Source organism: Gallus gallus, chromosome 6, assembly GCF_016699485.2.
Source record: "Gallus gallus isolate bGalGal1 chromosome 6, bGalGal1.mat.broiler.GRCg7b, whole genome shotgun sequence".
Taxonomy (NCBI): domain Eukaryota; kingdom Metazoa; phylum Chordata; class Aves; order Galliformes; family Phasianidae; genus Gallus; species Gallus gallus.
The window spans coordinates 22,058,465-22,073,856 of record NC_052537.1 but is presented as its reverse complement, the minus strand read 5'-3'; the positions used below and the strand labels follow the sequence as shown (position 1 = coordinate 22,073,856).

Below are 15,392 nucleotides of genomic sequence, written 5' to 3'. Positions count from 1 at the left end.
ATTAAATTTTGCTACAAAATCTACAAAAATTACATGCAGCCTTTGTAAAAATGAACTCTCACATGCTATTTGTAAAAGATTTAAACTGCAAAGAACACAGAGGAGAAGCACACTGAAGGAAAACGCATAACCATTTTTAATTTATTCAGAGGGTAAAAAAAGTAGATTAATTCTTAATTTTTGAAAATAGAGCAGGTGCAAAAAGAACAAATATCCCAAATCACATCTGCAATTGTCGCTTTCCTCAGAGAGGAAGAACTGAAACATAAATGAAAGTGTGTACATCTGTTTACAATGGCTCAGTGTTTAATTGTAGTAATGATTATGTGAAGAACTGATCTCACTGAAAATCAATATTATAAACTTTGGATATCTATGTTTACTTTAGCTTTAATCCAGTCATTATTGCAGACATCTAAAGCAAACTCTGCAGCTGCAGCATGATTAATTCATTGAGATGTTCTTCAGGCTGACTGTCTCACTGTTATAACTTCATAATTTTAGAGCAGCATCTGCCAAAATAAGTCTATAACATCTCGGTTTTTTTTAAATCATAAAAAAATGTCTCTTTAACTGTGCAAGTAAACTTAGGCAGGCTTCTTCTTACAGTGATAGAGTGGAGTAAGCACTCTCAAATGACACAAGAGAACTGATTTTGAGACTATAACAGTGAGACTATAACTGTTGAATATACAGTTAAACAGACATGACTATTATGTCTTTATGTAATAAAGTGAGGGTACAGAATCAGAGCCAGCTCTTCTTCCCAGAGTATTGGGTAGTGACAGAAAAGAATCACTGCTGGGAAAGGAAAACTAGCTTTTTGTTAGAAGACCTGTTTATAAAGATGTGGGAAGTGCAGGCAACAATCCAGTCATCTGCAGTCTGTCTGGCTTCCTCAGCGCTGTCTCTGTGCTCTGCTGTCCCAGCTTCTGTGCAGTGACAGCTTTCCTTGTTACTACTGCAATCATCTTCAGTTTTACATCTGCATATACTAACTAGCCAACTCACCATACAGATTCAGCCTTTCCCACTACTATGACCACTGCCAGGGAAGATTTGTCTCAAAAGAAGTTACTGGCTGAGTGGCATATCAGCAATACAACCTTAGGCTTAGCCAGAGAAAAATCTGAATGTCATGGGGGAATCTAGAAGCAAGTACACTGCCAAGCAGAATGGGCTGGGCTGCCTGCTGGTACACCATGGTTGTCTGTGATGCAGCTACTTGGGAAAAAGATGGGCAGCAGCAGAACTCAGCATGCTTACAAACACTATGGAGCCTCATAATTACAGTCATATAAGGCATTTATCTGGGCTGCAATTATCTCTTCATTTGGCTCTACACATATATGCACAGAAAGCCAAGGCAAGCCCTCCTTGATGAATTAGTTAAGGATTACCCTAAATAGGAATATTTTCTGCAGGTAAATAATTAAGGATTGTGCAATACTGATGATGACTGTTGCATGGAAGTGATCTTCACAGTATGGAAGCAAATAAATCCCCATAAATTACTCCCTTTATATTTTTACCACTTTCATTAGGAAAACTAAATATTCTCTTTAAAAAAATTGGGATCATAGAGTTTTACTATTTTCGCTGTAGCTCTATAGCATGCAATGTTTTGCAAATCTGGGTCCTGCTATGAAGTTTTTAGGGCATCTTGTGAATTCACTGCTCAAAGCAGTTATGTAAACCTCCTCTCTAGCTATTCAACAACTAAGTAATGTTTAATGTCATTCAAATCCACACAGTGGTTATTAAATGCAAAATTGTCATCAGTCATATCCAATCTTCTGCATAGTGTCACATTTTTTTCCAGTATTTCTTTACCAATAGAAAACATTAATGCAACAATTTCCATCTTTTCATAGGGCATAAAACTAATAACTGCTTTTGGCTCCAGTGGCTCTTCAAAATAACCCTGAGCTTGTGACCTTCCTCTTACAAAAACCCAATAACTTGCAATGTTAGTGCAATAATATTCATACATTAATAATTTAATTAATTTATTACACACTAGAAATGCCAAGAAACCTTTCTCTTTTACCAAAAAAAAAAAAAAATAGCAATGCCAATTGTTTACATCACTTCATTTTGTTGCTCTGAACTGCTTAAAGTAATAATTAGACTCAAGTGTTTTTCTTACTCTTGCTAAAACATTTGGATTTAGAAAAATCTAAATCTACAAGGCAGATCCAGTCCTCAGATTGCACAGTCAGTTTGAGGATACAAGCAGGGAAATGGTGTGATGAAGGTACAGGAAAGAGACATTCCTTCAAGGCTACGATCCAACCATGAAGCTGCTGCACATGACATCTCTAGAAATTTCCCTTTATGAAGCAGGTATAGAGAAAAGTACCAGTGGCTTCCTAATGCTTCTATCTCATCCTTTCTCTTACCCCATCTCTCATTCAGCCCAATTCCCCCATGCTCACTGACATACTCAAAAGAACACTGATTGGGAAAATATACAACTCAGAACTTCAGATATGAACCAGGTGAAAACAGTTCCTGTTTTGTCCAAGATCTTCTCTTATGAAATTGAAAACAATTATAGCTCAAATGTAGAGCACAGAAGACTTCTGCCATGCTCACTGGCTTTTAAGAACTGTTGAACAGCAAATGGCATCAAGAGCAACTAATATACCTTGAATGAAAGCAAAGAGAAATAAGGAATCCCACCACAGTTGAAATTATGTGAAGTTTTAAATATCCTTATTTTCTGTAGCCACAGGGAACTGTTTCCTCCAAAATGTAAAAGCAACAAGTACCTTACATTCTAACAGTGGTTTCTAAGTATTTGTTAATGGCACAAGTTTTCAATTAATTCAGATAAGGGAATTTAGTTAGGAATTTAATAGTAAAGGTTGAGAAATTTTACATTTCCTAAAGCTCAAATTTATCCACAGTAAAAGAGGTGATGCTGGACTTTGCATAGTACAGTAGATCTTTCAGAAACATCTTCTGTACCTAAGAAGGCTAGGGTGTCCTCGCACTCATCTCCACAGGGAAACCATTCATATGATTTCAGCTGCTTAAGAAGAACTTGAATGCAATTTCCTATATTTGCCGGGAAGACAATTCTAGCAACCAAACTTTCTATTTAACATTTATAGTCACAGAAATATAATATGCAACTGCCATGTGAATGGACCTACTCAGTAAAACACTAATAGATTTTATTTTGTTGGAACTTTTTTACTCCCTTAAATCTGGTTCTTCCATAAAACATTGCTCTGAAATAAATAAATAAATAAAATGTAAGTTATCAAGCATTTTAAAAACTGTAAGCCTATTTGAGCTTCTGTCAGCTTGCCCATCTTCTCAACAACCTTCCTGACAGGCTACTGGGAGCCTGAGTTCAAATAAGTCATTCTAATTACATCAGAGCCGGTGTCCCCAGGGCTTATTGGCTCCAAGAGCTTAGAGAAGCCAGTCAAGCTGAGTGCCTCAGAGCTGGCAGCCCCAAGAACTGTCTGATCTTTCGAGGTTTAGAACTGTCTCATCTGTGGATTGTTTCCAAAGCTGAGATTCAAACAGTATTTCCCTTTGCAGAAAGTGTCAACATTTTGACTTGCGCTCTGATTAAGAGAATAGGCATTTTGGATGACCAAAAATCCTTCATTAAATATTTGCACTTTCTCATAGTTTAGAGGAAAAGACAAAATATTGAGTGATCAAAATCTTTCATTAAACTGAACTAGTTTCTTGCTACAGTGGTTAACTACTCATCCTTACTGTGCTTCTACATCATGGGAATTCAGCCTTGCTGTTTTGAAATGAGATTAAGGAAGGTTGAAGGATGTGTTTAATAGTACAGAGAGAATTTGGCTAGATATGTGATCCAAGTTGCAAGTTAATAGCCAAAACTCTGGACTACCTCCTTAGGCCACATTACAGCAATTTTTGCTTTCTTCAGCTCATAAAGTTGTCACTTATTTCCAAGTGTCAAAAATGCTTTTTCCTTTTCACAACACCTCTTTGAGAGCCAAATCAGGTTTAAGATGTGGTTCAGAAAACTTTCAAAGAACATGAAAATATGAAAGTTGTTTGACTATGTTTTCCAGCATCACTCGTCTGAACAGGTACATGATCCTTTGGCTGGCTATAACCATATCAGTCTCTCAGCCCAGCTCACTGTATGCCCTGTTACAAAGTGATAAAACAGAAATGTGTACTGGGCAAGAACATACCTACCACAGGGCAGAACAGACCTACTGCAGATGTAATTTTCAGCTTGCATATGATTGCCATCCCCCTATGTTAACAGCTCTTCCTGAAAGTTTTCTCTGTTGAGTCAAAAACCAGCAATGTGTGAAAAATTTTACAGATACATTTCAGAGTGGTTTGACTGCACATTTATGGCATTTCCAAGTTCAGAGCAGCATACACAGCCTTGGAGATTCAAACTGATAAAACTCTACATCGTATTCAGCTTGCTCATGCAACCTTTCTTTCAAATCTACACTGTCATTCCTCAAAAGGAGTAGAAGTTAGTGGGACAGCTGTCTTCACTGTCATCATCATAGGCACATCAGATACCAGTGACAGGCACAGTATCAAAACAACCATGTGTGTCGAGTCTTGTGGAAGCTGAAGAAGGACCTTTTATAACCAGTGATTGCAAAGGGAACAGAAAGAGCATCATCCAGACAGACTGCAACAAATCTAAGGATGTTTATAACAAAGATTGAATATCTGAGTTTGACCTTCAAATGCACAAGCCATGATGAAGAACAGGATTGGGACAATCTACAATTTATGAACTGCAAGATGCAGCTTCAGATAACATTCAGGGACACATGGAGGAAAAAAAGAATCCAGCATATTCATGTTCCTGTGGATTTTTAAAAGTAATGACTGACAAAAAGCTTTTTCACTAAGGCCATGAAACAGCTAACAGAAAGTGTCAGAATATCAGAATTTAAGAAAAATTCAACAACAAAACAAACAAGACACAACAACAAATAGCAAACAAACAAAAAGGCCAATCAATGAAAAGAAAGAAAAACAGCTTTTCTTGATGATGAAATATTTGGAACGTGAATTCAGTTTGCTAGTTACAGTCTGCAACCTCAGCAATGCATGAACTTCTGATTTCAGCAGGAAGAAATGGGTTACATCTTGTAGAGCCACAGTAGGTTTCTAAATAACACCCCAAAGTCTGTCAGATTCTTCTGACATGAAGACAAGGAAAGTCACTTCTCAAACTGACCTACTACACACCTGGCAAGTTGTTGTTGTCCTTATTACAGTCATTCCTATTATAGTTTAACAGTGGTGTTAACAGTACATGTGGGAAATTAAACAGCATTGGAATCTACAAAACTAATAGGTCAGTAGAATTTCATATTATGGAGAATGAGGAAGATTTTCTTTAAGGAATATTCTTTCTGAAGTAGAGCACATACTCCATCGAAGAGCAATTTCATGGGAGAACAGTAATTTCAGTACAACTTTAAGTCTGATCCACATTAAAGACTGCAAAAATCCCAAATCATGAAGCCCAGCTTAAGACACCCCTCTCATGTGCCCCTCTGCATGTCAAGAGTACTCTAGCGAACATCACCAGAGGTTGGTAAAGGAGCAACGAGCAAAATCTGCTGTTCCTGAATCTTATTGTATGTTGCTGAAACTATGTAAGTGGAAAAACACTCATACTTCAAGGATAGCTATTTCTTTAAGGACAAAAAGCCTGTGGCTTGCCAGCCACTATAAAAATCACTTCATAAATCAGAAAACACTGTAAGTGAAAGTAAGTCATACATTTGTTACACTCTCATGCAAGCAAATGATATTCCTCTTATGTGCTTAGAAATAAAGCAGGGATTAGAGCTGTATCTTCTTTGGTCTGATCCACTAGGATCTTGCTCCATTTCATCCAACTAAAGAGGTGCCACGGTGCTGACAAGACTTGCCAATGACTGCCATAGTACACCACAAATTTTAATCAAAGAAATGTCTTTCAAATCTCAGTATGTAGCAAACTGCGATATACATATGCATGCTAAAATCTGAAGTTCAAACAGTGATTTGATGACCACATTATATAAATACATAAATTTGTGTTTAAGCACTGATTTCTGTTGCTTCTGATTACATCTAGATGCAGTGCATGTTCTAACCAAAAATCCTCTGTGGTGGGTTTCCAGTAGCCCTGAATCCAAGACATAGGGGTATAAAAACAATGAGTTATGCCATCATTTTCAGCTAAAAGACCTGAAAAGCTTTCAGATTTTCTAAGGAAAAATCAGTGTCAGTTGACCTGACTTACTGTTTACTTAGAAAAATGGAATTGGAAATGGCTCAGCAACAAACTTGTATCTCCTTTACCTATAGAGCATATGATTGATTCATAAATTAGGAAAGTTTTACACTGAGAATTTTATCAGCCTTGTTCAATAAATGTGTCAAGCCATTTGTAATCAGTGTAACAGTAGTAATAACATTGTAAGACACTGGGTGCACACCAGTTCTCTTTCTTCCTGATTGCTGATCAATGAATTCCTTAATTCCCTTAGCAATTAAATCATCATAACATTTAACTACTAGCAGATGTAAATCACAGACACTTCATACTTCAGGTTGGTATTAACAAATGCTGATTTGCAAAACGTATGGGTACAATTCTACAGAGGCATAGATTTGGACATCTTGTCACCTCATTGTGAAAAAAGAGGCTCTCCAATAATTGGTAGTGAATTTTCAATTCTTGGCATCACAATTTTCCTACCAAGTTTTATGAAATGCCGTCTTATTTTAGAAAACCAACAGATCATCAGTTTGATAGCTGCACACTGTCTTCTGAAAACTACAACAGTAAGAAAATGATTCACAGTAAAAGGGGGAGGAATAGAATAATCAAGGCTGAGGAATAATTTCAGAGTGTAACTTTGTAACGAGTCCCTGGAGGAAATACCTGTTCCTTTTGTTCCCCTCTGCAAAGTTATGTAATTGATGTCTAACTGCTATGCTAATGTTCCCTGCTTCTGTCAGAATCCCTCTGGAAACTCACTGAGGTAACCAGGGTTCTCTCCTGGTGCTACTCCATCAGCAAGAGAATATGGGATTCTCTGACACATATCACACTTCAGGCAGTAGGACACAATGGAAGCTCCAGTGCCAAAGGGCTAATAACTGTAAGTATAAGAGAATGAAATATACTAATTAATTTTCAGAATGTAGAGCAAACCAGGAAACTGTTACCTTTTATAATGAAAGACTCTTACTGGTACTGTTACATTCTATTAATAATAATAATGATAATTAAAAAAAATAAGCAAAGCATATCTGCTATAGCTTGGTTTATTAACTTCTTATATCAGACAGCAAAATTTTAAGATGGCAGTTAACTGCAACCAAAAAAAGGATTTGGTCCTCATCAGAAGGCAGAGTTTGTTTCTCTCCCTGACCTTCCTATCCCTTTCACTTTACACACACACACATGCAGTCCCCAATGAAAAAACAAAGCAGAAATGATTTGTCCCAGCTCCTGAACCACACATACCACAGTGCCTGTTACAGAGCCATGCATGACAGCTGGTCTGGGCAGAACGGTGACCTCAGGTAACTCTCCCACTTTGCTGAAGAGTCGTAATTTGGAAAAGATGTGATTCACTTTTTACCTATGGTGCCTAATTAACTTTAATTAACGTTACCTTGTGGGACCCTAATCAACATGCATAAGGCTGCATGTTTGCTTTCTGATTGTTTTTAGTTTTGTGAAAGCTTTAATTTGAGAAAGGAAGATTTACTCCTCAAAGAAAAGTGTCATTATGATATTGGATCAATTTTAGCAGCCACACATCCCAGACATACAATTACTGCAAATATCTCCTCCTGTACCATAGGTGTTCATCTCAAGTTTTACAGCTGCAAACGCCATTGCTCAATTATGCGGACTCCTGACATCATTACACACTGGGTAGCACTGTGGAAGGCTTTTTGTTCAAAATGTATTTTATGTGAACAACTTCACACAAAATTGCAAAGTTAAAAATCAGAAAAAAGTATCCTGTGAATTTAACACATTTGATTGTAATAGTGGAACACTTAGGCAAGGAGGCAGTACCTCTCTTCCTGCTTTATTGTTAGAATGACACTACAGGATAAAAGGTCCTGCTTTGAATAGGTTATGTGTTCAGTGCTGCCTAGTACGAATTTTTTCATATTGTGTATCTGTCTCAAAGAAAGATTTATTTTGTGGAAAACTTAGGGTATTTCTGAGAATGCAAGAGAGAAAAGAACAGTATTGTACTGTGTCGAAAGACTGTCATTACTCCTTCTTTGAAAATCTGGAGTGTGTCTGTAACTTGCAGTAGAAAAAATTTGGAAGCAAACTGGCTATGTCTGGGATTAAATGAGAAAAGAAAGACATAGGTATTATTTTGATGGGGAAAAAAAAAATCCAAATCAAGTAGAGTCCAGCCAGAAAGGAACATCTGATCAACTTGAGCCATTCACTTGATCCTAGAATAAGGATTTCATGTTCAGGACAGATGGAATTGCCCGTATAGGCGTGGATTTTCTTTTCCTTGCCCTTGTCAAATAATTACTGCATGATAGTAAGGAAAAAAAATGTAAATCTGGTTTGTTGGTCCCACCACTGATTTTGTTTCTTCACCTTTGGGCAGTACAATGAAGAAACATGACTTGAGACTCAGACATAAAGAAAATTTGAAGATTCAGTTATAGCTTATAGTCTTGAGAAACATGCCATGGATATATACAGTTCTTTGTTTTTTTCAAAGTCCTGAAGCAGAAACCCCATAGGATAAAATCCAAGCCAGATGCTGACAACACAGGACTCTTCCAATCAATGTTTTTCTAGGGCCTTAAATCTCACTATGCCTCACTTGAAAATTTGGGAATTCAAAAGCAGCTTTCTTCCCAGTTGCCACTGTGAAGATAAACTAATCATTTTCCTGTGCAATGTTCTCATTAGCCCACTAAAATTCCCATGGAAACATGTATCATGTAATGATATGTACATGCATCCCACATGGGCAATTTTTGCGGCACACAGAGAGTAACACTGTCACTTCTTTGTAATTCACTAGTGCAGTCATCTGTAACACTGAAAAAGTTATCTAAGAGAAAACATATTAACCTACAGATAAGAATATTTGCTACACCATGTTGATGCAAAGGGTTTATATTTTGAAAGCAATCAAAATATAAAAGAAAGTCAAGTAGTGACATCACCCCTGAGTTCATGAAGAAAGTCCTCCCTTAGACGTGTAATTGCATATTTATCTACTATGCAATTTTATATTTTCTTCTGAAGCATCTAGTATCGACTATTGTTGGAGACAGAACATTTGACTAAATGGATCATTAGTCTGATAATTTCCTTGGGTTTTTCTGTGTGAGCTGAGTATTCTCTAGCATCTGAGCCTTACTAGCACATATAGATACAGCTGAAACGGGGTGAGTACTGCTGAAACGGGGTGAGTACTTAGATCACTGCTGCACCTCATAAACAATGTGAAAATGCTGTATGTAAGTAGAGATGCTAAAAGCAGCCCCCTTTGTATAAGCAATACAGAGGAAGGATTAATGTAAAAACTTGACATGGTACTTTTGCCTTCCTTTATGATGACATCAATAAACATCTTCAACATTGATTTCGCTTCTTATCAAAATGGCCTATTAGAAATACAGACATTAAAAATACAGACATTAAACCAGATAAATGCAGAGATCAGTATACTTGCAGCCAAAAGCATTTAGACTAGAATTATTACCATTTCACTAACACTAACAAGCCTGGTGAAACAACTACACATAGAGCTCTGAATACAGGTCCTTAGAAGTATGATGATGCCTGATTTCATCTTGGTGTCACTCTCTCTGCTGGAATGTCCTGATGCCTTTAGTTGAGCAGATACTAGTCAATATCTCTTTTTTCCTCCAAAATGTCAGTACAATCCCCATTGAAATTGTGCCTATGGCAGAGAAATGACCTTTCATTCTGAAACTGGATAATAAAGTACTTTTTTCAAATGTTTGCAGATGAGTTGTTCTCTATTTTGAAGAGGTTTCTCTCCAAGAAATTACCTCAACTAGGCCAAAGATTTCCAGATTTACTGGTTCAAACTGAATCAGGCTGTGTCAGTAGAACTAAATCTTGTGAAGATGGGACTATTTTACAGATACAGATTAAAGTGAAAATATTTTATATATGTGAATATAAAAAAATGATCTGAAAATACAAGCTCAGAAATAAAAATCTGGTAACTTATTTTTGAGGGCAAACAGTACCTTTCTCTTATCATATAAGGCATGGTTATCCAACATCATCTTCCTTTCATGAGTAGCATACCTCCGCAAATCACGCCCAAATTGCTGTAAAAAAAACAGAACACATATGACCAATTCTTACAAAACGTAATCGTTACCTCTCTATAAGAATCCTAACAGCAAACCAAATAATAAATGAACACGGAAAAATTACCTCTATTAAAAGATAATAATTCGAACAAATGAATCATCTGAAAGGGGAATGATGGGAAATAATCCATCACTTCAGTTGGCTGGTTTGAGAATAGCTGGATACTACAAGAGAAAGCAAGGCTACATACAGCATACTATGGGCTCCCACAGTCTCTAGGTGAATTATCTCATCAGGTAGCAGAAGCTGAGCAAGGTAGAGAAAGATAGATTCCTTGCCTACAAAGAGCCTCTCAAACTATGTCTTCAGAGCAGACACCCACCTGCAGAGTTGAGAAGGGCTTTTAAGTAGCCAGACACCTCCTGGATAAGATGGACCCCAAATTTTGCAGGACTTAATCCAATATCCAAGTAAATACATTTTATTATCTCAAAATAGAAATGTGGCTGAAGTAACTCATCAGCTCAGCAAGAGAACACATCAATAGCAGTACCTGGCCTCATATAAAACACCCTGCTTCAGATTAACTTAAGTAGAATAGAATGGCAATGCCTCTATAACATAAAAAATCTCATTCAGAGCAGGCTTAGGAGCTCTTGGTAATACCATGTACTATCAGAGGGCAAGAATGTAAATTATTTACTAATTCTGTCTGGAGAAAGATTAATTGTTTGAATTTTGAGTTTGCAATTATATAGAATTTATCTTGAAAATATGGAGCTATTTTATGTTATACTCACTACAACAACTCCTCATTAGAACGTCTATTATGAAAGTAGCTATCATTTGAACTTTGATTTCCATATTAGAATGTTAATGAGAAAAAATTATTTCAATTCAAAGCTACCTAGTAAATTTTAAAGTTTTATTATTTTTAACAATACACAAATAAAGCAAAACTGACACAAAAACAAAACAAAAAAGAATCATTAATCCAAAGAGAAAAAGGTCAAACTGTTTTTTAATTTCCTATGAAACAAATTAAGTTCCAAATCAGAACATTTTTTCCCCAAATGGTAAATGTCCCATAACATCCTTATGATAATTCCATAACACTTTCCTAATCACCTCCTTACTCAGTAACAATGTAAACTGCTTGTTAACACTAGCGTGATGTAAAATTCAGTGATGTAAGCGACTGAAAATCAAGCTCTTCATTCCACAAACCTACACACTGTGCTTCAAGGAAAGTGCACATTAGCTACTCATCAGTGATGAGTTCAACAGCTCCAACCTAAGATCACTGATTTTGAGATGTGGAGAACAGGAATATTTTTTAAAATTCCATGAATTCAGAGTAGTCCTGCAAAAGCAAAAATAGGTTAGCAGTGCTAAGAAAAATAGACTGTTATGGTTACTTACCCTGGAGCCTGTCCAGCCTAACAGAGCATATGCATATTGCTCAAAGGGGGTTATGACCAGATCCACACGGATTGCCTTCCAGTCTTTGACTTCTGCCATGTCACATTTTTTTGACATGTTGTAACTGCTGTTGTCTACTCTTGGCTGGTATAATTTTAAAATTGCAAAACACTTCTGAAAATGATCCATGGCATCAACATGCCTACTTGGGATCTGCTCTTTAACAAATGTTGATTCAATTATATCACAATACAGAAGTAAGCCCTAAAAAGAAGACATTGCTGGCATTAAATCACGGGATTAAAATGGCAGACTTTCTGGATAGCTATTAAAGTTTTTTTTTGTAAAATGCAATTTCAGTAAACACAGAACTGTGAATAGCCAAGTCTGGACAAAGTTTAGACAATAAACCAAATGTAACTTTTGGAAAAATATTAGCTAATTCTTGGAGGGAAATTTACGGTGGTAGTCATCTGGTAGAGACAATATTTTGTCCTAAGAAGACAATACTTGTGATCCTTCCCCTCCTTGCCTTCCCCTTAAGGCTTTTGTGGTTGATGTCAACAGAAATTCTGGAGTAGCAACTGACGCTTTCTCACAAGGCAGACATCTAGTAAAACACATTAGGGGAGAGAACAATCTTGGTGACAGTTTCCAAACAAAGAATTTGGACTATCTGTTGTGTGAGATTTCCTTGTGACATGGCCCTGATCATGACTTCTGTTTGTGGGGAGTGAACCATAAAAAAATGCTGAACCTAAATAGTCAGAATTTATTAAAGTATAAACATGATTTAATAATAAAGACAGTTCAGAGTGAGAATAAAAATAGAAGTAAGAGTGTTGTGAATGAATTCCTTCTAATCCAGCATTGCAGGAAAGGCTGGTCAGAAGAGAGAGTGGCTTACTCCAGCTCTGTAGCCAGCAACCTTTCAACAGTTCCTGGGGTTGCAGTAAACTCTGCACTTTAAGGTCCTTAGGAAAAGCATCTTTCTGACATATCTCAGCCCTGTTTCTGTGCCTTTTGTTTGCATTTTTAGGCAACTTCCAAGGCTACTGATTTCCTAGGCATTTCAGACTTACCCTGTACTCCCAAAGGTTCTTAAATCTCTCCATGTTCAGTCACCCTCAAGTGAAGAGTAATCTCCCCCACTCCCTGCAGAGAACTTCTCACCCAAAGCACAGCACCTGGGATGTGACAGAGACCAGCCTCCCTTTCTCTGCTACCCAGCACATCATTTTTAGCAAATATAAAACATCAAATACACAACAGCAAAGTAATAAAGCAGGTATTGACCATAACTCTGCTTCCTTGAGTCATGGTTGGGATTTCAGAATAGAAATGGGGCTTGATATGCAGTAATATAGCAATGTGCAGTATCACTGACACTATGTCTATCAGAAGGGCTCAGCTGGCAAAGAGATTCCACTTTCTGAGCACGGTTCCAACATGATGAAAACACTCAGATGTGTGCTTGACTCCCGGTACTCAACCTTAATTTATATTTTATAGATTCATAAAATACAGGAGACCACTGCAATTGCCTCTCTCTGCAATGCTACACAAAAAGTAGAGACTGCTGAGATTTGTCTTTGCAAAATAAATGTGGCTTTGTCATAAAGATTAGCAACAACAGTGCAGAAACCACTTCCTCCATAGATTAACACATTTAATTATTATTAAGGAAAACTACTAAGCTGAATTTACTAACCACACCCAAACTAAACGAGCCTGTTAGTTTTCTCTTCAAGATAACAGGCCAAACAGTAATTATCAGCTGTCTTATCATAGTTGCTTCCCAGTTCTTTAAATCTACATATAGATCAAACACACCTCTCACACTTCTGCGGTAAGATAAACAGACTGATATTTTTTTAGGGCAATTATGTCAATAATCACAACAATTTGCCCTTTTAAAAGTGATTATGCACACTTACTTAAATAGTCTGAGTGCTGGCACACCAATAGTATTGATAGTGAAGTCGATCCATGATCAAATTGCGGGAAAATGTGAATCAAAAGCTGAAGAATCAATCCAAATACAGTCTTCGCTATTCTTTGCTACTCTTAATTAAATGAAATTCTATCCCATTTTTAACATTACAGTCATTATTCCTAATATTGGTAGGTGAATTAATTCTGTTATGGATAAGTAATATAGTTTTATACCACCTGAAAATGTAATCCAACATGTTCTTCTGAAATACAGTTATGTTATTGTTCTTAATCTCCTTTTCAGAGAGTTTACTGAAGTAGAATAGAATTATTTTCAGTGAAATATCTACAACTAATCCAAAGCAGGTTGTAGGCATGTTAGTTCAAGGTTGCAACACAGAAAAATCCCTACTTAGGTGAGGCAAATGGAATTCTATAAATTGGAACAGCTCAAGGAACTGATTCCTGGGAGCAATCAATGCAGCTAGAGTGAAGAATCATTAGGAAACAGCATCAAAGGCTCAATCAGCAATACAAAACTTTACAGCTGCTGCCTAATCATGCAGCTGTCTTTGTCCCGTTGATGCCAATTTTACCAACCTGAAGAACTTGAAATTCCCTATGCTGAAAAATGGTCTGAAATTCTGGGCGTGTCCTGAACAGATTGGTTTTGACAGGAATGCACAGCCCAGCACCAGAGTTCAGGAACAAAGATGTTTCCCTCCATGCTATGAGGGAAACATCCACCGTTTCTACTGGTGGGCAAGAAAGACTGATGGAATTGCATACGCTACATGGGGGACCTCTCAGGTAACCAAGTGTTGAAGAAGGTAGCCCAGAAAGCTATAAAGTTACCCAGAATTAAGGAAGAGATTCGATTCTACACGTCTAAAAATTAATATATATATAAATTTGTGCATACACAAGTTATATATACATAAGGGAAATATACTTACACGCATACATACTTAACCACATATAGATATATGGAGTACACACCAGAAATATCAGACTTCATAAGAACTGCCACAGCTGCTGGGACCTTTATGTAAAACATAGCAAGAAGAGGAATACTTCTGCCTATTTTATGCAATAATTTCAGAGGCTGGACAGTCACATTCAGCCCCATCCTCTGCCTAAATAAATTTAAACAAAATTCTCTTATGTCCCACTGTTGTGCTCTAGTCTCCATGCACGAGTCTGTTTTAGTTAAGAATGCCCTCAACTTCTTCTGAAGCTGAGCCAAAATGCTCAATGAAAAATTCAGAATGTAAAAGGTGAGGCAACATTTGTTTAGACGAAGTGAATACAGTTTTGCATGGAGGGAGCATTCATCTGAAAGAAATAAGCTCTTTGTTTCGGCTTCGTAACTGTTTCTGCGTCATGTCTCAGAAACAGTTTTTGTTGCTACTGAAATCCAGCTGTCACTCAATAATCCATGTGCTGCTGTTCTGTGAACCCTGTTTACAAAAACCTTCTCCAGTAATGAAAAAGCTAGACCACTCACTTTTTCTTCTCCACTCACCCCAATGGGGCATCAGGTCTTCCTTTCTCTGACCTGTTCACCTCAGCAAAGGTGAATGATAGAGTCTAAACCAGACCACAGAATGCTGGAAAAAAGTATACACAGGAAGACATATTCCCCATTCTCTTAAAAGCCAAAAGAAAATTGAAATGGCAACATGAGATAATGCAACAT

The 15,392-nt window shown here is 37.0% G+C and overlaps 1 protein-coding gene across 3 annotated transcripts in view; it reads right to left on the bottom strand.

The window, feature by feature from the left end:
* Positions 1–15,392, bottom strand: part of DNTT (DNA nucleotidylexotransferase) — a 110,160-nt gene that overhangs the window by 12,499 nt on the left and 82,269 nt on the right. For all 3 annotated transcript variants that reach the window (XM_046942769.1, NM_205389.3, XM_040702307.2), the window contains 2 exons: positions 11,759–12,022; positions 10,267–10,350 (listed from right to left, as the gene is read on the bottom strand). In XM_046942769.1, the coding sequence (XP_046798725.1) occupies positions 10,267–10,350; positions 11,759–12,022 (348 nt within the window). The remainder of the gene's footprint in view (positions 1–10,266; positions 10,351–11,758; positions 12,023–15,392) is intronic.